This window comes from Siniperca chuatsi, linkage group LG6, assembly GCF_020085105.1.
Source record: "Siniperca chuatsi isolate FFG_IHB_CAS linkage group LG6, ASM2008510v1, whole genome shotgun sequence".
NCBI classification, from domain to species: Eukaryota; Metazoa; Chordata; class Actinopteri; order Centrarchiformes; family Sinipercidae; genus Siniperca; species Siniperca chuatsi.
The window spans coordinates 15872385-15894332 of NC_058047.1; the positions used below are offsets into that span (position 1 = coordinate 15872385).

The following is a 21948-nucleotide window of genomic DNA, read 5'->3' on the forward strand; positions in this document are numbered from 1 at the left end:
AATGAAGCACCACTTACCAGTAGCTATCTGTTAATATTGATTTAAAATGTGAATTACTGAATGATGGATACAATAGACCAATATATAAATTAGGACTAGAAAAATCACAGTGCTTGGTGGTACAGATGTACAATTCACTTCCATAAAAAATACTTTATTTGCTGCTCTGTGCATCCGAGGCATGTATTTCTTTTTTTACTCATTTGATAAATGAGCATTTATATAATTCTTACACATTTTTCCAAATAAAGAATACAATCTCAAAGCTAATTGTGAATTAACTCTTAACTATGTCACATGTCAGGGTAAAAAAAACAACAGATTCAGCTGAAAGATGCCTTGCAGTTAATCAGTGTGTTTAGTATTAGTCATGGCAGGCGTCAGAGCGCACAAAGTGTGGGGCATACAGAGGGGGTGGCAGGGAGACCTGTGCCAACACCTCCAGCACATGGGATCAAAGACACTGCAGCTGGCACAGACAGAGCTGCAGCAAGTCACTTCCCATCAAACTCTCTTGTGCAACGTGGAGTCCATTTAATATCAGTACAAAGCAGGGGTCAACGCATGTCCAAACCACCTTGGCAACAACACACAACAAAACAATGCAAGCTGATTTCTTTATTAAATCTGTCACAGTCACTCATATCCATAACATTTCTATTTTGGTGCAATAGAAATGCTGGGGAAGAGCTCACTCTCATTCTACAAAAGACATAGGAAGTGCCATGAATTAATCATGAGACATGGAGTGAATCAATGAGCCCTCTACAACAATTTTACAGCCATCAAGGCTACTGCGTCACTATAAATAAGGTGGTTTGCTTGAATGAGGCCTTGGGGTCCAAGAAATTGGATTAAAGTGTTTACTTTTGCCACAAAATTCCTCTGCAGATGGGGGGAGTTTGATACGTCACAAGGAACCAAGTTTAGGTTTTAGGTAATATGCTAGTCATAATCCTCACTGAACAGTTGGCGCGTGAAACATTTTAGTAAGGGCTAATCAAATTACAAATGTGTGTATGATTTCAATGTCAATTAAAGACAGGAATTGGGACAATCCATTTACTTGGTGAGCCGATATCAACTCAGAACTGGGACATGCATAAAAGGTCCAAGTCTGCTGCAAGAATGGTGTCACTCCAGATCACAGCCTCCTCATACAGAATAAAGGATTGAAAAGAAGCTAATCTGTAATTGTGTCTCTTGCCCTATCTGTTTCAAAGAGCACAACAGCACAGTTGGAGGTGACTAGATCGTAGTTATAACATTAAGGTGTTTTTTTTCTCTGCTGCTGAGCTTTGGTGCAGCAAGGTGCAGTCTGACAGGAAGGAAATGGCCGGCTTTGGTCTCTATTTTCTATTTATCGCACCAGCATTTCTCAAAGGTATCAGAGGAGGGATTTGGTGCTTGTGTGTAATTGTGTTAGAGCCCTCCCACATGCTGTCCCCAGTGCATCTTCTGTCTCCTCTCCTAATCTGTGCTGTTTGTCTTCAGATAAGTGATATCCTCCTCAGATTAGGATCCGGTGTCCCTGCCCTGCCCACCCGGAGGGAAAGGGATCCCCAGTGCATCCCCATGAGGTGCAGGCTTTATTTTTAGCTGCCTAATCCTTTTATAGCTCAAGTAGAAAACATCACCCCTTTCCATTAATTGTCCCAGGTAACCATGACACAATATGAAAGGAAAGGAAGTACTTGGTTTCGCAGGTTTGACAATATTCAGGAATTTGATGGATCAGAAATTTCTAAACTGGACTCTCCTGTTCCTGAGGAAGCTGTGATTTGTGGAAGAGAGGCAACAGACCATTTTATGGCCCTTCAGAACAAGGCCATCTCATATCAAGTTGGAAACATGTTGCACGGATTGAGATAACAATCACACTGATAGGAGGATGTGTACGTCCAAAGAAAACACGTCAGTGCAATTTCAGTTTCCAAACTTTTGACAGCTTCCATGGATGATTTTTAATGATCTCACAACAAGCCAAACTTTGTTGAATGATGCATGATCCAATGTAACAAACTGTTCCTGCTGAGTCTGTAGAGACATGCTGGCGTGAGAACTGAGCTGTTGTAATCGTTGGCTTAGCATGTTTTCTTCAGAACTCTGTCTTTCAGCATCCCTATGTGTGCATGGCTCAATACTTAGTTCACTACCCTAATAAAAACAGTAGACAATCACTGTAACTATTCCCCAGGCACACATCTCAGTACAAGATGATACAACATGACAAGAAGAAGAATGTTGGATCCTGTTTATTTTGTCAGGACTTTATAACAGTCTGTTAAGGTAAGGGTAGGTAATTTAAACACCCTGCAGAAATACACAATAATCAAGATGAGTTTCATTAAATGGCAGCTCTGACAGCTTTGCTTGTTTTAATTTTCATACATAGTGTTTACTGTTTTGCATTTAGGAAGCCTAAAAGGCAAATAAGCAGGATCTTTTGAGAGAAAATAGACACTTTTCTTGTCTGGCACAAAGACAAGTCAAGTTGGACATTACTGCATGTGTGCTGCGTTTCACATCTCAGCCAATTTACTCAAGCATGTAACAAGTGGGCTGAGGCTCCAGGTCTGTAACACCAGGCACACTTCATTCATTGGATTATGATGATTGGGAATGAGTTCACTTAAAATAGTTCAACTGTACAAGAAACTCTTGGCAAAGCAATTTGCCAAGCCTTCCAAAAGGCAAAAAGATGCTCTCAGGAAGTAAATAAACCTAGGATTAAATACAGCTACACACTTTAGATAATTTCCATAGAAAACTGCAAACATGTAAAATGCCTTGCACATGTGATTACTTAAGGAGTTTGCTAAGCTTTTGCTGGTCTTATCCAAAGTATATTTGGTTCTGTTGAGCTTGAATTGCTCAACATCCTGTTGAGTCCAAGAGTCCAAGATATCTGACAGCTATGATTGAGTATGTGATTGCCAGAGACACAAGCATCTGCCAGACATTTTGCAACAAACTCCAGTTAGAGGAGGGAATTCAGTAATGTTAACACCTGCTCTGAGGAGCAGGGACAGAGACACTGCATCAGTAAGGTGCTGAAAAATGAACCAGAACAGTTTGAGCCAGAAAGAGAAGAAAAAAGTATTCCCACTGCAGCAAGTTCGTAATGAAATCCAGTTTTGTTGAGTGCTTTTTACAAAGCTAAACACTGAGCAGAGGACAAGACTGTAGAGACTGTGATGAATGCTGTGTTGTCATCAAAAGGCAGCAAACAATTTGCATTTTTCCAATAATAAGTAGTCCACTCCCTTGAGCTCCATTTGCAGTCACACCCATCACACTGCCTTCCTCTACAGAGCTGAACCAACTCTGAATCCTCTTCATATTCTCCCTCATCCCCATAATCTCCAATAATATCAAAATATGTTGTGCTTCAATATTCTTTATTGTTCAATACTGCAGTGCATTATCACCAATGTTGTCATTCCATATGTTCTCATTGTCAGCAATCACTCAAGTGCCAAATAAAATGTAATGAAGACAACAACGGAGCATGACACATTTTTCAGACCAATAGTGAAAGAGGAATTCATATATAAGAAGAAAAAAAAGAAAAGCTTCCTCTCAATAGATATAACTTTTATAACCAAAATAATCAGATTTTGAATGATTGTGAAATTATTATATACATACCCTTTCAATAAATAGGTGTATTTAATATTAAATTAATGTTTCCTTACAAATATATGGTACATACAGGTAAATAAAAAGCAAATTCATTGAAAAACAACCAACAATGTCCATCAGCATTTTCAGTAATGACAACAAGAACAACAAAAATAGAAACACTATAAAAACAACAATGTTCATATGACTGCTGTGGATTTGAAGGCACTTCCTTGGCAACACATTGATCCCTCTTCCATTATTTGGGGACCTGAAATGAAATAAGAAACAAAAAACCTTGATTAGAGTTGAACATCTTCAGTTTCTGCATGCTTTAAAACTGTATTTTAGAGAAGACTTCCTCTGTCCAGTATTGGCAAAGACACATCTTGACATCTCGGCCTCTCTGAGGAATTTGTGTTGTCAGCTCCTAAAGAGGGTCATTACTGGCCTGCCATTACTGGCATTCCTCGATGTAATGTCTAAGCTCATTCAGAAATGGTCAGGATGACTAAATAATGAATCACTTAATATGCCTTCAAAAGCCCCTCGATTGTGATATACATTTGTCAGATTGCTCAGAACAATGCAGACAGGATCTTATTATCTGATCCACTTGAGAAACTGAATACCTGAAGATGTGTCAGCCTCTTCAATTTTATAATCACCAGAAGTCCTATGCCACAAAAAACTCAAATGAACTGAAATGGCTACATTTGTAGATGAACTCTCACACAGCAATCACTCACTAGCTATACCTAATTGCTAATTCACTGAGAGCACATGCTTTTACCCATGTTGGATTTAGGACTACACGGCAGAGAACGCATCAGACCTGCTGTCATCGAAGATTACCTTAACAAAGGGATGACTATGGCTATGTCCAAAATTACTCCACTGACAATAGTCTGAGTCCTACCTTTGTCTTGCGAATGGCTATGTTTAGGTTTAGTGTGTTTAAGGTTAACGTAAGAAGCATGTAGAAGTGTTTCTGGAAATAACGACTGATTTATAAGAAAACCACCCTGATCTGTTCATCTAGTTCTAGTTGTTTTACTTTGCCCTCAGACTGTGCATTAATGTTTTGCTTTAAATCCACCTACAGATATGTATAGTGCTTCTAAATATCTGAAGGAGTGCTGCTCATGGGGCAAGAATGAAAAAAATTACTTTTCATGTCATTTGACCAAAAGACAGCATGGCATCGTGAGTGGCTTCTCACCAAAAGACATTCCTAATGCAACTCAGTGGTACTGGAAAAGTAATTTCCAGTTCAGACATAATCACCCTAGCAATTTTTTTTCAAAAACCCAAACATTGGTGCCAGGACAACAAATTTACATGTATGTATATAATATATATATAATATATAAATATACACATTTAGATGAGTATAAAGAAACTATTAACCTTCAAATGCATCTTTTAATCCCTGACTATCCAAGGAATGTGAGAAGCATTAGTTGCACCTTCACATCTGGCCGGACACCCATTCATAAATGACAACAGTTTTATCAAGAGCTGGCATAATACAGTTGATAGAGGTAGGGCTGATATGGGTGATTAATCAATGAGTCAATCGCCAAAAAATTTGTCATCAACAATTTTAATAATCAATTAATAATTGAAGTAATTTTTCTGCTAATCATTCTGTGGTTCCAGCTTCTCCAATGTGACGATTTTCTGCTTTTCTCAGTTTTATATCATTATAAACTGAACATCTTTGGGTTTTGAGCTGTTGGTCGGACTAAACAGGACATTTGAAGACTCCATCTTGGGCTCTGGGGAAATGTGATGGAAAATTTTTACTATTTTCTGAAATTTTACAAACTAAATGATTACTAGATCAATCGTAAAAAATAATTAACAGATTAATCCACAAACAAAATAATCGTTAGTTGCAGCACTAAATGGTTACCATGGTTACATTTGCAGATACAACAACAAAGCAGTTGACCATCACCAGTCACCATGGAAACTATTTCTCGTAGGGCATTTTTTCAATGAATGACCAGTAGAAAAGCATCATGCATGTATGTAACTGAGCATAATGAGCATACATTATTGTACTAAACATGTAATATAAACAACAAACAAATACATAAACAATCAAGAGGGACATACAAGTAGTATTACTTAAAAGTTCTTCCCAAATTATTTGATGTATCCCTTTGATGTTCTTGCAGCAGGATGCAGGTGACGCTGGGTGTACAGCTTCTGACCGCATCACATGCTCATTTCCCTCATTTGCACAACAAGATGAATTAAATGTTGTAATATACATCACACTCCTACTTGTGATGAAATAGATTTGTGTGCAACTTCAGTCAACCAGCACAAACCTTAAATAACTGTTAAATTAAATCTGTTCAACATTTTTACAAATGTTGAACAGATGCACTACAGATATGTTTCTGATTATGTGAGCATCAATTTTCTTCAGTTTCACATCAGAAACATCAAAATAAACCTGACCAACAAAGAAATTCCTCCACGTCAGCTTGAGAGAAAATCATAGAAATATATATACACAAAATAATATATGTCTGTCTTAACCATTTTTACTTTGACACATTAGAGGATGTTGACAAGGAATCAGAGTATGTATGCACAACAGACTGAACCCCACCCAAGAAGAGAAAAACACGTTTACTCACATGCAGTATCTACGATTGCATGCAGAGTGGACTCATTGCTAATCGTGTTAGCAATCTTGCACATCTTTTGTAATCTGAAAAAAAGACCATGAATATGTTAACATCATATCACCCTTGTAATTAAAGCTCCAAAATATAACATGCCTCTCTAAATAGCTGGACTCTTGAACATTGGAACCAAATGATAGAAAAACTAACTTTTAAGAGAGGCAGTACTAACGTCAGAGGTGTTCCAATATGCTAACTCCTGAGAATTTAACTGAGAATTTAAAGTTGCGATGTTCCTTTAACAGAGCAGCTTTGCATTTAAAGTACACAATCACTCATGTTTTCTAATATCATCATCAGTAACATTAGCATGAGAAATTAATCATAAATGTTGCAGTCAACAATACTGTGCATTGCCATCTGTATTTGTCCACCATGTCTCCCTGTCTGGCTTAAACTAAACTATCTACTGTGTAACACAACAGGACATTTATTCATTGCTTGAAGTCTGACTTGATGCTTATTTGACTGCATACCAGATGCAAAAGTCAGCACAAAAAGAGGGGCTTCTTTCTCTTATTCACTCTATCCATATTAAAGGCAAGTCTAGCTAAACAGATTCATCTGTGACAAGCAGCATCATCTGCAATCATTCTCCAACGTCTGCCACAATTCCCAAATGTAAACATCCTAGAGGGCAGGATTGATCCTGTTTGCAAACTGCGGTTATAGCTCTGGGTGCTTCTATATCAGCGGTTCCCAACCTAAGGTTCAGAACCCTCCAAGGGGTCACAGGATAAATCTAAGGGGTCGTGAGCTGATTAACAAGGTTGAAAAAAAAAGAAAAAAACATATTCTGGTACACAAATTATGTTTATTTTTCTAATCTTTGCTTTTTTATTGTGAAATATTGAACAGTTTTACATCTTCAAGATCCTAAAAATGATTCAAACTAAACAATCTGAGAAAGGAATATCACTCTTTGGCTGAACTGCTTGTCAAATCCTGCACAGCATTGGAACCAGCCATGTTCACATTCACTAGAAATCCTACACATTTTGGTATAGAACATCTCTGCAAATCTAAATGCTTTTCCATGATTGAAAGGTACCTTAAAGCCTTTACAAACTTGATTTTAAATCTAAATTTCTCTATTCGCTTAAGTATTCATGACTAAATATTCAATAATCAAAGTTAGAGTTTGGAGAAAAGACATCCTTACTTATTATCTATTAGCTTAGCACTCAGCTAATCTGCTTCATCAGGACTGTGTGGGTGCCCAGCAACTGTCATCACATTTTGATTCAAATATTGCTAAATCCTGATTGGTGCGCGGAGCTCAACTACGCCCCGCCCACTTAAAACCACTAAGTAGAGCACAAAGAAGAAGAAGAAGAAGAAGAAGAAGAAGAAGAAGAAGAAGAAAACCCAAACAGAAATCTCTCAATTAAAATAACCAAAACTGTTCCAACATTTTTTTTGGTCATGTGGGAACAAAACATTTACAGTAAGAAGCTGATTGAAAACAGATTTTCAGGGCCTTTTAAAATTTAAAGCACAATGCCTGTGATGATAAAGGCACAACAGACATTAAGCACATTGTAAAAAGAGCAACATGAGAGGAAAAAGGCATACATACATGCTGGTCTCGAGCAATCCCTTGTGTTGTGATAAAGTCTATGAAAGTGTGTTCTGCACTCCGATGAGAACTTGACTGGTCCTGCTTAATGGAAAAGGTCTTATTAGGCAAAATGTAAAAGATTTAAATGGCTTCATTATTTCCTCTTTATCCAAAGTATAACTATCCCACAGTGAATTTGTGAGTAAACAGAAACAAAAGACAAATCACAAAGTGAAAATGAACAGTGCACTATCACAGACATGGTTAAGCAGTCAGGGTTCAACTGGACTTAGTGAACAGATGAACAGAGTCTTCAATTATAATCACCTTTTAAACTTCCAGATTTTTACACCAATAATGAAGTCTACTCATAAGTCCTGAGACAAATAATCAGTTTAACCTCGCACTGCCTTCAATTTAATGCTGTCGGCTTTAGACCATATGCTATTTCTCTGCAACAATGCCCTACAGCTAAGCCAGGCAACCCTCTTCTGACCCACAGCAGCGCCAGTGTTCACAAAGCTTTCTATGACTTAAGCATACTGTATGTTGGCTTACAGGAATGAATTTTCTCAAAGGGGCAAACTAAGAATTTCCAGCCAAAGGTTGCATGGGAAAAGTGCAACTATGCTCTAAAAGTTTTTTCCAGATAAAATAGTTTTGCAATGTCTGGAAAGGACAGCAGCAAAATGCAATCAAGGCTGAAACTTTGCACTCATGATGTTGTCTTTTCTTACCTGTGAAATGCTGAATGAATTTGCCTTTCATGTTTACATCTCTAGGAACAATTTCTGGAAAAGAAAACCACTATTAGCTTGTCAATCAACATCATTTTACAACAACTGAGCACTTGCCAAAAGTAACACAGTGATCATGATGAATATGACATCATTGTCACATTGTCACAGTCACCCCTACCATACATCTATCATTGTGATGCAGGAAATTTCTCAATATCACCACATTAAGGTAAAAATATAGTTCAGTTCAACATGAGGGTGCGCGATTATTATTCATGATTAATATCCTTGATGATTTTGGTTAATAAAATTATTTTACTGCACTCATTGCATCTTATGTAAACATCATTTCTAACTACATCATTCTAAAAGAAAATGATTAATTGTGAATCCCTGTTCATCAGTAGTGTGAATCTATACCTTTACATTATTCTCTGTGGAGAATAATTTGGTGTTGGTGGAGGCATTTCACAAGGTTTAGATAGGGGTAAGGGCATCAAGTACCCCCCTTTCTACTCCAAGTCCATGCAGACAATACATGTAGGTGTCTGATAACACATTAGCCACGCTAACAGGCTAAAGAGATTATTATATTGGAGTTTAATGCTCATCAGAATAAGTCCATGCTGGTAGTTACTGGGCTAACATTACATTAGCCCCCAGACCCAGGAACTTGCAATGCTGTACCTGCATGTAACTGCAGGAAGATGATGAAAGATAACAATTTAGCCAAGCTGAAAGCCAGCATAGGAAATAATTTTAAATACATTTAAATTTAAAAGTCCAGATATACAGTAAAGCCAAAACAAACCACCCTATCCACACTAATTAAGAGGATAAACACCACCTATGTTTTACTGTTCTATTAAGAATTATGGACATGTAAGAGCCAACTGTGCCATCAAGCCAAAACCCAGATGTGAAGAGTGAAAATGGCAGCCTGGATTACACAAAGTCAGCTAATGTGGTTTGTACTGTATTTCCCGGGCAATAATAAATACATGTCAACAAGAATAAAATACAAAAGTCTAAAGCTGCTAGTCTTTTTCTTGTGCCACACATATGAAAAGAGAAACTGTAGCAGATAAAACCTGTTATATCATGTCTGTCTTACCATAGTTGTCAGTCTGATGACACAGCCATGGCTTTTGAGGAATACACAGAGACAACTAGAGGGTGAACACATCAGTGGGTTTACAGATGTTTCTCCTTCATCCTCATTGTGTTCAAAACATCTATCCTTGCGTGACCATGGATCTTTGGTAGTGTCACACGCACCAGTTGCTAATATGCTGCTTTTAATATCCTCAAAAGATAAATTCCATCCAGTCAGTGGTCTGAGAAAGGTACTTTTCCAATTGCATAAGCTGGGGCTGAGACTTTGAGCTTCACAATGCCTGTGCAATGTCTCTAAAACATGATCTAATTGACAGTGATAGTAGGGAGAATCTGAAACAGATCAGATAAACAACACATTATGTTCACTCGGCACTTAATAAACTCCCACTGCACATACCAATGAAGCACAGTCCTAGACTACACTCCAAGTTAACTTTGTTTTTTGCAGTAATAAAAACATTTACTTTTTCTTTATTACAATCTGTCTTGGACCTCAGATAATGAAGAGCTATGTATCAAAGATTTACTTAAATGACCTAATTCCAGTCTGGGCATAATGCTTTATTTAAACCAATAAAGGCAGAGCTGCACCAAGCACATTCTCACTCGACAGAGACCTCAGATACAGCTCAACATCCATTTAAATAAAATGTGTTTAGGTAGGCTTTAGAAACACAATTCGGTAACATGGCCTGGACTGTTCTACACAGATAAATGAAGTGCAGTCTTTATATAGTCTCTGCATATACTCTCATTGTTCTATAATCACAGTCAAATGAAGTGTTTGAGTAACAGTGACTTTGACGAAGCGCTGTAAATTATATGAATGTGACACAACACAGCCATTCTTGTTTCTCTGCTCTGACCGATATGTCTTGCGGAGATGCTCCCGATTGGAGATGCTTTCTGGCACGTCATAGTGTGTTTGTGTGCGCGCGGGGTGGTCATCATTCATGTTTAAGATTCCACAATGAATCATACTGAATGAATCATTCACAAGTTTGGCATGACGATGCTCCTCCTACATGAATTCATTGCACCTATCCATGTCTCCGTCCATCAATCAATCACAGTTTGAATGAGGGAGCAATACTGTTTGTCCAAGACATGTGGCGAAAAGGTATCTCTTAGAAATAAGAACACCAAGTTTGATAAATGTGACATAACCCTTTTGTCCTACGCAGATGAAGCACACCTGCATTACATGCATTATACAGCAACTTTAAATTGAGTTGGACATTTAAGGACAGAAATATCTGGACACTGTAGGCTGCCTTTTAAGCATACTGTTGCCAAATACCTTTTATGAACAAACTTAATTTTCTTTTCCATATATCTTGAATTAGCATGCATACACCAAGTTCCATTCGGCCAAACTAAATAAGGTGTACAGCACAGACCAGACCAATGACAGCTGTCTCCCACGGTAAAATGGGGATTATGCTTTCATCATCAGGACCTAAAAATAAATCTTATCAGCTTACCTATGAGTCTACTGTTATCCAGCCTAGGAACATAGAAAGGCTTTTCACGGGAGGAGAACTTCATGTCTTGGGCTGAAGTGGAGAGTCCACTGCTACAGCGCTTGGAGACGGGTTTGTCCCGTTGCTGGCTGTCTCTGATAACCTGTAAGATTAGATCCAACAGGGTCCTTCTTTCTTTCTGCTTGACATCCTTGCTGTCCATACACTGGCCCGAGGTGATGAGCAGAAAGAAGATAGTCAACAGTATGTGCCATTTCCTTTCCACCTGCATGACTTCAGTGTCTAAAAACATAAGAAAATAAGTTTTGTTACACAGAGGTTACATGGTTTCTATTGAGGCATTCAAATATTTTTGAAATTCTAAAAAGCAAAAAGATAGCAGTACACTCTGCATCATGCTTAACCCCAACAGATGTATCAGCATTGCTTGCCATTTGAAATCCTTCACATTCCCAAAATTACACAAAAAAATTCCATGTCAGAGGAAACACGCATAGCCTCTAAAAGTGGAATTAATCGCCATAAATGGTCTGGTGCAATCCACTTTACGCAGCAGTCGCATTTCTTCTAGTTGGGTAAAACAAACGTAGTCAATCTAACTTTAGACTTACTAGTTTAGAAGTTAAAGATGCTTATGTCCTGGAGAGTGGACACAGTTGTCTTCAGCAAATTCTTCCAGGCGTTGTCTGTGGTCCCGATAGGAGAGAGAGAGAGTGAGAGAGAGAGAGAGAACAGCCAGTAGATTGTGCTCACCGCCGTCTTTCTTGAAATAATGCGTCTCTATTTATACGAGGAGCCACCTTCTTGAAGGTAATACAATCGATTTCGAGTGGGTGGTAAAGCAATGTTGACATATTTGGTGAAATTTCTTCCAGTGGCATTCGCTCACTTCGGCATGCGCCCCTCCTTTACGCACCAAAACATCACTAGTTGTAGTTTTGCAGGACTATTCAACTCCAAATAAAAATAACCCTTTCGAGACAGAGTAAAAGTTTAACATCTAAAAAAGAGCCCCACTGAAATTTCCATTCAAAAAATAAACGGCAAAGACTGTGGCGAGGCAGCGCGCAAGAAAGTAGATTTCCAAATGGACCAACTTGTTGGATGTTGGGTGCAGAGAAGAGAAGAATCTGTGGGCCTATAAGCCTCTAGCTGACCTGTCAGCGTGTCGATTTTTTGTTCACCGATGTCCAAGTCTTGTGACCGCCTAAGCGCTGCAGAGAATGCGCCTCCAGGAGCAGCCATCCGGCTGTTTCCACCCTTACTGAATAATTGTGACAGAGCTTTTAAGAATTATGAAATTCAAGGCTCTATTCAAAAAATGCATTTGAAAGGGAGTCCAAAAAAGTCAGTGGACTACTGGCTCAGCTGTCTGAATTATAAGTCCCTCCTTTAGAGACAATTAAACAGTAGTTCTAGCGTAATGTAAATGAGTGTAATAATTAATTAATGCATGAAGTCTGCAGATTGGTTCATATTTTCCTCTGTGATTTATAGTTGGAATTTATTAGGCTACAGCTTCCTTTATATTAGCCGAGATGTACTGGCACTGGCAGCTATACACCGTATCTGCATTTTGCCTGCATCCCTTTACATTATACAGTATATTAGATGAAAAACGCATCTTTACTGACGTACTTTTAAATGTCTGTGAATCCAAAGGAAGGACGTCATCTAGTGGTGTCTCACTTGTTGCGCAAAGACTTGATGTGGTTCAAGGCGGCTGTAGGCCTATACTTACAAGAAGTGCACATTTTCTCGTCCATTAGGGATTTCTTTTAAAAAGGTAAGCAGGGGAAAAACCCTTAAGGTTAAATTATTATTATTATTATTATTGTTGTTGTTATTTCAGGAAAGTATAAATGTAAAGGACGTTAGTTTCCGCCATGATTTTCACTGATTGACAAATATGTGAGTTACTTCCGGAATGACTGTTACTATGGAGACGGGCCAAGCACTACTTAGGAAAGCTGATCTCATGTTTGATACACTGTAGCTAACGTTAGTTTAGTTTTAAACTCTGTAATTTGCTTGGTTAATTGATAAGAAACACTTTTCTCTCTCTGGAGGCAGAAACATGTCACAAAGGTAAACTTCCCAGCAGCCATCTCCGTTATTGCTGTATAGTCAGCGGTTACTGTTACCGTAGTTTGACGTTAGCGTGTCAAATTTAAGTTAGTTAGCATGCTAGCTGGCTTCATGCAAACAACCCTAGCAATGTTCACTAAAGCCAAAATGAACAGCCATGCTGTGCAGGAAACGTAAACATTTAATACATTTTTATAATACTTAGTATTGTAACTCAAAGTACATTTGAAAGCATTACTTACAGTAATGACACTTGACCGTGCAATTTGGAAATGTTAAATTGGTTAACGCCAAAAAGTTAGCATCCAACAACACGACAGAAAGCAATAACTTACATGTTAAGAATAAAATAAGGTATTTGAAGTTCTGTTTTTCCAGACCTCATTTATGGCAGCAGGGTGACAGTAGTGACTAACAATGTAGCAACAATAATGACAGGTGTGATACTGCTAAATTAATCTTGACACGAGCTCTCCAGTGATTGTTAGCAAAGTGATGGCTGGCTACATGACAGAGCTGTTCCACTGGCTGATGATGAGCAGTTCTAGCCCTGCTGCCCTTCAGCCCTTCAGAGCTAGGCTTTGTTACCCTTAGCATTTGTAACTTATGACCTTTTATGAAAATTTTTTACAAATACCGCAGAAGACACAAAAGGGAACAAAAAAAAAATCATATCTTCCATCTTTGTGTGTTTGATTATTTTTGTATGAATAAGGTATGGCCTGCATAAATTATGACGTATTTCTTCTTGACTATCACTCACCTAAAGTACCTAATTAAGGTATCATTTTCCCAGTCTGGCCTTCAGCTCATTGTTTACACTGTTCCAGGACATACAACCAGCTGTGGGCAGATGCCCAGTTAGAGTTGAGCCGTCTGCTAACTGAGGAACTGCCTGCTGAGCCCCCTCGCCCAGAAAAGGACAGGGTAGTGTTCTTCCAGCGTCTGGCCATGCTTTATGTGCGCTACATCCAAATCTTCAGACAGCTGGAGAAGGCGTATGATCAGGTGGTCCACCCTCAGAAGAGACGAGTTATTCGGACGATTCTTGATGGTGTGATGGGGAGGGTCTTAGAACTGAAGAATGAAATGGTGGAAAAAGAGTTTTCAGAGTATCACTACATGGATGATGTCCTTCACGACTTGAAGCTCACACCTGTGAGTTTAATTTTTCAGAGCAAGTATAATGAAAGTGGATTGCTGAAATTACCTGAACAGAATTTTATTGACAGTAGCCATTGGCTTTATCAGGGATGACCCTTCAATAATGACATAACGCAACAGCTATTTTCTTTGTTGTCACTCTAGGCAGACCTTGAGATCCCTATCCCTCGCTATTTCATCAGTGATCGCAGCAAAGAACTCCAAGAACGAAAGAGAATGCTGACAGATATCCTTAAAATGGTGGAGGTTACTAAAAGCCCAGAAGTGAGTTTAAAAGTAGCCACACTTTAGTTAAAGCCTGTATGTGCAGGACTTGATATTTTCTGACTTCATTTGTTCATTTCATTTATGATTTAATTTTGTTACATACAAAAACTTCAGTATCAGGATAAAAGTTTAACACATATGGGCTTTAACTGGGAAACAATAATGATGTCTTAATAAATTAATTGTTATATTTAATGAATCAGTGACAAGCAGATCAAATATTTCTTTTCTACTTCTTTTTATGGTTCCTACAGCCTCTAATGGCCAAGGACATGAGTCAAGAGGAGGCCATTAAGATCATTCAAGTGGCGGAGAGGGCCCGCCAAGGACGCCTTAGGGCAAAGTTGAATGAAGAGAGCAGAAATATGAATAGGATGTACAGGACCAAGGACCCTGGAACAGCTGGCATTGAGTTGGCTGCGATCTGCATTCAGAAGGTCCTCTGTTATCAACATAATCCTACATGCCTCTTTCTTTTCCTCTTTCTTTGGCTTGTGTCGTCTTTGATGCTGAAAGATTTGGTCGAATGTAATTTGCAGGTCTGGAGGGGCTACATACAGAGGAAGAGGGCAAAGATTGCTCGGGATGAAGAAATGATTTTTCTGGGAATGGTGAGCTAAATGGGCCATCAACCTTTTACACAATCACCAGTACTTCTAATGAAACCAATCTAAAAGCTGAATGCTATGCATACTTTAAGACCTTATGTCATCTTTTGTCTTGCTTGAGATTAAGTTAAGCCAGACATACTGGCATTTATTCAACTTTTTTTCTTTTTAAAAAGAGCAAATATATCATGAAAGCTGTAAGGCGATAATTCCTTGTTCTACTTAATGAATTAATACACCATTTTGTTCAAGTGATTCTTTCCCATGAAATATTTTCCTTGAAGGAATGCAGGTTTTTAATATGTAATGTATGTTTGGTCACTCCCATGTTAGGCCATGGATCCAAAATACCAGGTGCCATGCCCTGCAGAAATCAATGTCCAGGCCAGTGAAGCTTGCACACGGATTAAACAGGAGGAGCACAACGAAGACTATCTGAAGTCTGTAGTGGCTGTCACAAACCAACTACGAGATGTGGAAGGTCATGACATAAGCAAGACCATGAAAGACCAAATCCGACAGTGGTTCATTGAATGCCGGTAAGGGGGCACAGAGGGGCTTGTTATGATTTTTGTTATTTCAGTGGAGCATTTCCACATTCAGCGAAATTAATTAAAAAGTTGTGTTCTCTTCTGTTTTGTCTTTTTTTTTCTTTTTTTAAATAGTGATGCTACAGGATCGTTTCCAGACTACCCAGATGAAGAGGATGGAGGCTCAGCCCTCATTTTTGCTGAAAAGGACCCTCAGCAGGTAAAAGGCACTCTGAGACAAAAGTATGATTTATTGCATATTTTGACAGTAGTTTGCAGACGGAGAATGATGTTTGGGATGCACATATTTTTTCAGTTAATGGAAGAAATTGCTGCAAAGGAAGAGGATGAATCCAACAACAAACCAAAAGGGAAGGAGGAGAAGAAAGAAAAGGGGAAGGGAAAGGGGAAGGATGATGAGGAAGTAAGGGCTCACAGCTGTACTGAATTAATTTTTATTAATTTGATATATATCATTCAGTAAATGCTGGTGATATCAGCCTATTTAAAATGGATAAGAATATAGAATAAGTGGGATTTCACTTATTCAAATCCTTGTCAGCTGCTTCACTTGGGCAAAAATGCTGCACATTCAGTGAACCAATGTAACTTTATTCTGAACCATAGGAAGAGGAGGCAGGGTTGAAGATGCTACCTTCAGCTTTTCTGTCAGACTTGGAAGTGGGAAACAAAACCTTTGTAGGTATGTTTAAATTAAAAAAATAGGTCAAGATATCGACTGGTTCACAGTTTGTTTTGTTTATAACGTTTAAAGTTAAAAGGCAACACATCTTGACATGCTAAAAATAAGGATTATAAATTCCCATTCTGTTCAAAACCAGTTTGTGAGTATGTTTTTTAGATGGGAACCTACAAAATGGGAATGGCTATGCAACATACTATCAAGGTTTTTCAGTTTCCTGTTAATTACTATACACCTCTCTGTGTATAGTAATGTAATAGTTACTCACTCACATAAATAAAGCCTGAACTGAATGTTTGTCATCCTCAGATTTTTGGAAAACTCGCAATGAGTCCAGAAACTTCAACCAGAGGCACGAGGTGGAGCTGATCAAGGAAGAAAAGAGGAAAGTCATTGAGGCAGAGATTCGAGTACAGGTGATGATGGCTAGAATGCAAAACATTTTAAAGCTATACATATTCTGGACAACACATGTTGAATCCAACAACCAGACTAACAGGAAATTGGGCAACAATGCTGTAGTTTTAACAGTTTCAGTTCAGTGTTTTAGTCTCTGGTGTTTCAAACTGATAACAGCACCACCTGTAGTTGCACTCATTGGTTTGTTCTGCTTGTATCAGGTAGATGAACAGATGAGACAAGAGCTGGCTGAATGGAAGCTAGCTGTGGATAAAGACAAGGGTGGTAAAACCACAGGAAATGCCAAGGTAATAAGTGAAAGACAAATAACAATCCACACATGTTTATGTACCTGATGATATTTATTTTACTCCACAGAAGAAGAAAGGATCTAAGAGTGGGAAGAAGAAAAAAAAGGAGAAAGACTTGACATCTGATAGGTAAGGTTACACAGAGGATGCGCTTATGAAATATATGATTTTCAGTACAGAATTAAGTTGTATGAAGCCAATAAATTAGTCAATGCAAATGCTGGAGAAAACGATTACATCATTTATTCACATCTACTAGGACTCTTGAGTCTCTGTGTCAGGAGCTGGTGGAACAGGGATTGTTGAAACAGGCAAATAATGTTAGGCTGCAGGATTACTTGGGTAAGACTTTGTATATTGTTTGTGTAAACTGGCGTGCTAACTTTCAGAACTCTTTTTGTGTTCTTTTGATCATAATTGTATGTGAGCTTTTAATCTGATTGCACTCAGAACTCTTACAATTGAGAAGGAAACTGGAAACTACAGTATTAAATAGTGATGTGCTGCCCTCTTCTGGTTTGTGATTGCCAAAACACTATGATCACAATGAACAATTTCTTATTGGCACATTAATATTTGTGGTAAGGAAATTGATTTCTTTCAGTTTTTCCAAAGAATCACAGTGCAGATTAATAACTATTAGTCTAATAGTTGTTCCCTCCTGTTCCTAGGTGACTATAGCTACCTTGGGACCACACTGAGGCAAAATGACATTGAGCCCATGCCATCATTGACAGATGTGAGGCAGGTCTTATCTCTGTATGCAGTTTTACCATTAGGTATGAAAGTTATTCAATTCATATTAAAAATATATAACTGAAAATATTGTTTGTGGTTTCTATATAAGATGTGTGTTGTCTGCAGGCTCTCAGGTGGTACATGAGAAGGCTCCTCTGATAAAGGCCATCCTTATGGCAGGGCCGACAGGTGTAGGTAAGAAGATGTTGGTCCATGCAATCTGCCAGGAGACGGGTGCCAACCTGTTTGATCTGTCTCCTCTGAACACAGCAGGAAAGTACCCAGGCAAGAGTGGCCTCGCCATGATGCTTCACATGGTGTTTAAGGTAACACACTGGTAGTTAAAAGAATCCAGTGCCACTGCCATTTGAGCAAGTTTATAATGATAGTGGTTGTTGTAATAACTGCTGTCAAACCAAATTAGTAAGTTTTTTCTTTAAAAGCATAATCCTCACCTACAAAACATAAGTGTAAACTTAACCCAACCTATATGTGTAACACTTAACCTCATTGGAGAGCTAATGACTAATTACTATAAATTAAATACCCCCAAAAATGCAAACAGTGAATATTCTCCCACCGTGGTTTATTGTATGCAGAGCAGTGTCTTGTCATGTCGTACCTAGTTCTTTTGGTTAAGTTTAATATTTTGTGGTGAACTTGGTGGAACATTAGGAATTTTATGGATGTGCCACAGGTATTTACATTTTGGCTTGGCCAGAAAGTAAAAATGCTGTTCTTCATAATCATCTTCGCATAGGTTGCAAGATTGCTGCAACCTTCGGTAATATGGATTGAAGATGCCGAAAAAATGTTCTACAAGAAAGTTCCCAAGGAAGAAAAAGAGGTATCTCTGCACAAGATAAAAGCATTATCATGTTGTTTAAATGTTTCAGTTATGGATTTGCATGGTAACTGAAACCATTTTGTATGTGTACACAGTTAGATCCCAAACGTTTGAAGAAAGACTTGCCCAAGTCTCTCAAGTTAATCAAAGGGGAGGATCGTGTTCTGATAGTAGGAACAACTAAAGACCCACTAAGTGCTGATATCAAGTCACTGTGTAAAATGTACAGCAAAATCATCCTCATCCCAAGACCTGACTATGGCTCAAGATACAGTAAGAATAGACACATTGAGAAACAATTTTAGTTTTTAATATCATATTAATGATATTTGTGGTTGTTTGTATGAAAAATAACCTTTTACTCTGTTTGCCTTCAGTCTTGTGGAAGCAACTGATCGAAAAGCAGGGAGGTAAGGTCACCAAGGCGCTGGACCTCAGCTCTCTTGCGAAGATTTCTGATGGCTACACGCCAGGTCACATGGTCCAGGTGATCCGGAGCATTGTCACCAAGCGTCGCATCCTACAGCAGGCAAACAGACCACTGTCTGCTGCTGAGTTTGTTGCTCCATTAGCCAAGATTGATCCTGTGTTTCAGGAAGAAGAAGAGGCCCTTAAAGTACAGTGGATATGTCATAGTTTGTTTTCATTGCATTTTCATGATTTTAACTGCTTTGTTGTAAATTGATTTTAATAATATGATCATATTTGTTTAGTTTATACTTCTATTGTTGATTTTGTGTGTTTCCTTGCTGTGTATCACCAGAACTGGTATGCGAAGACCCCCCTGGGAAAGAAGAGGATTAAAGCTGCCACAGGAAAGGAAGAAGAAGACACACCAGTTAAAGGCAAAGATGCAAAGAAGAAAGGGAAAAAATAATAAGTTTGCCATCATGTTTTTATCACAACTGAATGTAGTTAAATATTCGTTCAAGCTTGTATGTGAATTGCCTTCTGTTGACTGTCCCATTTACTCCGTACAAAATAAGTAAATTCAATTAAAAGCAGTCATTTTGTTTTTGTTGTGTGTTTTGCTGTTATATATTTGGGGCTGCAGGGTACGCTTACACTAGTGTCTGATGTTAGAAAATATAATACAATATTACGATGAAAGCTTCTTCTGCCACAGCTCCCCAACTTCAAATAGGACTTTGTACAGTCTATAAGGTAACGCGCTAACTCCTGTCTTGTGACCATCATATTAAGAGTTCTTCTAAGTAGGACATGATCATTTTGTCCAAAGATAAGAATATAAATAGTCATTCTATTTCTTAACTTTATTCAAATCTCAGCATTGTTTTCCATTTCCATGTTTGCTTTATGTTTACTTTAAACTTTGTAATACCTCCTACCTTCTGCGTGTAATTATGTTTGAAGTTGATCCACTCGATGACTGATCCTTGTTGAAATTTTTACCTCAATATGCAGCCAACCAAACTGCATACTCTATATGAATATGATCTGAAATACATTCAGTGGCCTGGCTTGGGTGGACAGACTCCTATGGCTATAGTTATCAGACCCAAGGCCACGCTGTAATTAGACATGCCAAGACTTTCTGTTTTATTTGCTTCAGTCAAGGGCATCTAATGTCGTTCTACTGTATGGCTATAGCACATGGTTATGAATTCTACATTTGGGACGTTGCTGACAGAAATAACACGCTAATATTATGGTGTTACACACAACACCTGGATGAAATGGCTTTTTAGGTCACCTAGTCTGGCTGATGATCAGATGACTATGGTAGGCACATGTTTGCAATGGAATAGATGTGTTGACCATTTCTATATTCCTCTATTATGACCGCTGTCAGGTGTAGAGTCGGGACCAGAGGAAATGTGACACACTGAAGGGGGAGTGTTTCCAAACACGGATCCAGAGGCTTAGGTGGAGTGTTCAGCTGTTTTGTCAAGTTCTAAATTCACTCAACACATCCTCACATTGCCTTGGTTCCTTTAACATTACTCTATTTTTAGCCTATGTGCACCATCGATAGGACATTACACACATTAAGGCCCACATTTCAAGATCTCAAGCTGATCTGTTGGCTGTCTTCCCTGTGACGGGACATGATTTGGGTCCTTCGATTTTCTTTAATCCAACAAAATGCATGTTCTGTTGGGGACATGCATAATCCAATGAAATGCATGTCCTTTCCCACTCAAATGTCCAAGAAAGCTGTAAAAAGCTTTGTAATTAATGGGTTGCTGGAGATCTGTAAAATGAGACTGTTTCTGCGGGCCATCATTCCCTTCTCTGTGACGACAAGTTTTTTTGTGCCCCACAGAGATTATCCTGTCGAGTTTCAGTGGACTTAGGAGTGCTCAGTGGCACATGGAACTGTCTATCAAATTGAGGTGAACACAATGCTGGGTAATGCTGGCTTTGTTCTGTCTTGCTGTCTGGATGAGGGAAGCCCACAGATTTCAACCTTGTAATGGAAACCAACACCTTAGCCCAACATAACTTGGAGTAGGAGAAGCTAGAGGTGTGTGCATTGGCATTTTCCAGCTGTGTGGAATTTCTGTGTTTTTTAATCTGAAGTCCTTTGAGACTCTAGTATCGAGAGCTCAGTCATTATGGGCAGCAAACCACCTAATCACTTACTCTGATGTCAGTAAATTACCTCACAAGGGAATGCTGATCAGGTGTTATTTAAGAAAGGATATGTGTGTCTTAATATCGTTTAATCTTTTGTGACCTTTCAACTGCAGCAGTGGTGGAAACTCCCTGTGGAGATCATGGCCTTTGATCTCTCTAACTTGAGGTTCAGCACACTGACAGATATACGGGTCATTATTGTAAAGAGCATGTGATTAAACTCCATCAGCCTTATAATGCACAGAATGCTCTACTTCTGTCTTGGACCAGTCATTTTAGTGGAAGAGATCGTAGACCTCTGCGCGAGCAACCTGGTAGTAAATTTGATTGTGTGTAAAACAGCACAACACACTCACCTACATCGTCATGCTACATGAAGGTAACTTAACTTTCACTCACTGAGATGCTTTCAAGTAATTTGCACTAAGCTTGTCTCTCACTCATTCATGCACACTAGAA

General features: G+C 38.6%; 2 protein-coding genes across 12 annotated transcripts; one reads left to right on the forward strand and one right to left on the reverse strand.

Moving 5' to 3' along the window:
* Positions 1-3384: 3384 nt before the first annotated feature.
* On the reverse strand, positions 3385-13967 carry alkal1 (ALK and LTK ligand 1). 9 transcript variants are annotated; one of them, XM_044200291.1, is made up of 7 exons: positions 13702-13967; positions 11845-11919; positions 11234-11515; positions 8628-8681; positions 7909-7992; positions 6282-6355; positions 3385-3895 (listed from the first exon to the last, which is right to left on the reverse strand). In XM_044200291.1, exons 3-6 carry the CDS (start codon positions 11502-11504, stop codon positions 6291-6293), a joined length of 474 nt encoding a protein of 157 aa, XP_044056226.1. In that variant the 5' UTR covers positions 11505-11515; positions 11845-11919; positions 13702-13967; the 3' UTR covers positions 3385-3895; positions 6282-6290. The 9 variants fall into 9 exon arrangements, with proteins under 9 accessions (XP_044056226.1, XP_044056222.1, XP_044056227.1 ...); XM_044200287.1 differs by having other exon boundaries at positions 13657-13967; XM_044200292.1 differs by lacking the exon at positions 13702-13967 and adding an exon at positions 13564-13582.
* Positions 12946-19903, forward strand: zgc:153738 (uncharacterized protein LOC558115 homolog). Of its 3 annotated transcripts, XM_044200283.1 has the most exons (20): positions 13166-13321; positions 14152-14479; positions 14630-14749; positions 15007-15189; positions 15292-15363; positions 15694-15899; positions 16026-16110; positions 16207-16314; positions 16518-16593; positions 16903-17009; positions 17214-17300; positions 17371-17432; positions 17563-17645; positions 17975-18082; positions 18168-18236; positions 18312-18367; positions 18802-18888; positions 18984-19161; positions 19266-19504; positions 19652-19903. In XM_044200283.1, the coding sequence occupies exons 1-20, from the start codon at positions 13311-13313 to the stop codon at positions 19763-19765; spliced, it is 2379 nt and encodes a 792-aa protein (XP_044056218.1). In that variant the 5' UTR covers positions 13166-13310; the 3' UTR covers positions 19766-19903. The 3 variants fall into 3 exon arrangements, with proteins under 3 accessions (XP_044056219.1, XP_044056218.1, XP_044056217.1); XM_044200284.1 differs by lacking the exon at positions 13166-13321 and adding an exon at positions 12946-13019 and having other exon boundaries at positions 18168-18367; XM_044200282.1 differs by having other exon boundaries at positions 18168-18367.
* The last annotated feature ends 2045 nt before the right edge of the window (positions 19904-21948 follow it).

Excerpts from the sequence above, each read along its gene's own strand:
- alkal1 (XM_044200291.1), bottom strand. The coding sequence starts at position 11,504 with ATGCAGGTGGAAAGGAAATGGCACATACTGTTGACTATCTTCTTTCTG. Across the intron at positions 8,682-11,233 it reads GGATAACAGTAGACTCATAG|AAATTGTTCCTAGAGATGTA; the intron begins GTAAGCTGATAA and ends TTTCTTTTCCAG. Across the intron at positions 6,356-7,908 it reads GGATTGCTCGAGACCAGCAT|ATTACAAAAGATGTGCAAGA; the intron begins GTATGTATGCCT and ends TCTTTTTTTCAG.
- zgc:153738 (XM_044200282.1), top strand. Across the intron at positions 17,010-17,213 it reads AGGCAGAGATTCGAGTACAG|GTAGATGAACAGATGAGACA; the intron begins GTGATGATGGCT and ends TGCTTGTATCAG. Across the intron at positions 17,433-17,562 it reads AAAGACTTGACATCTGATAG|GACTCTTGAGTCTCTGTGTC; the intron begins GTAAGGTTACAC and ends CACATCTACTAG.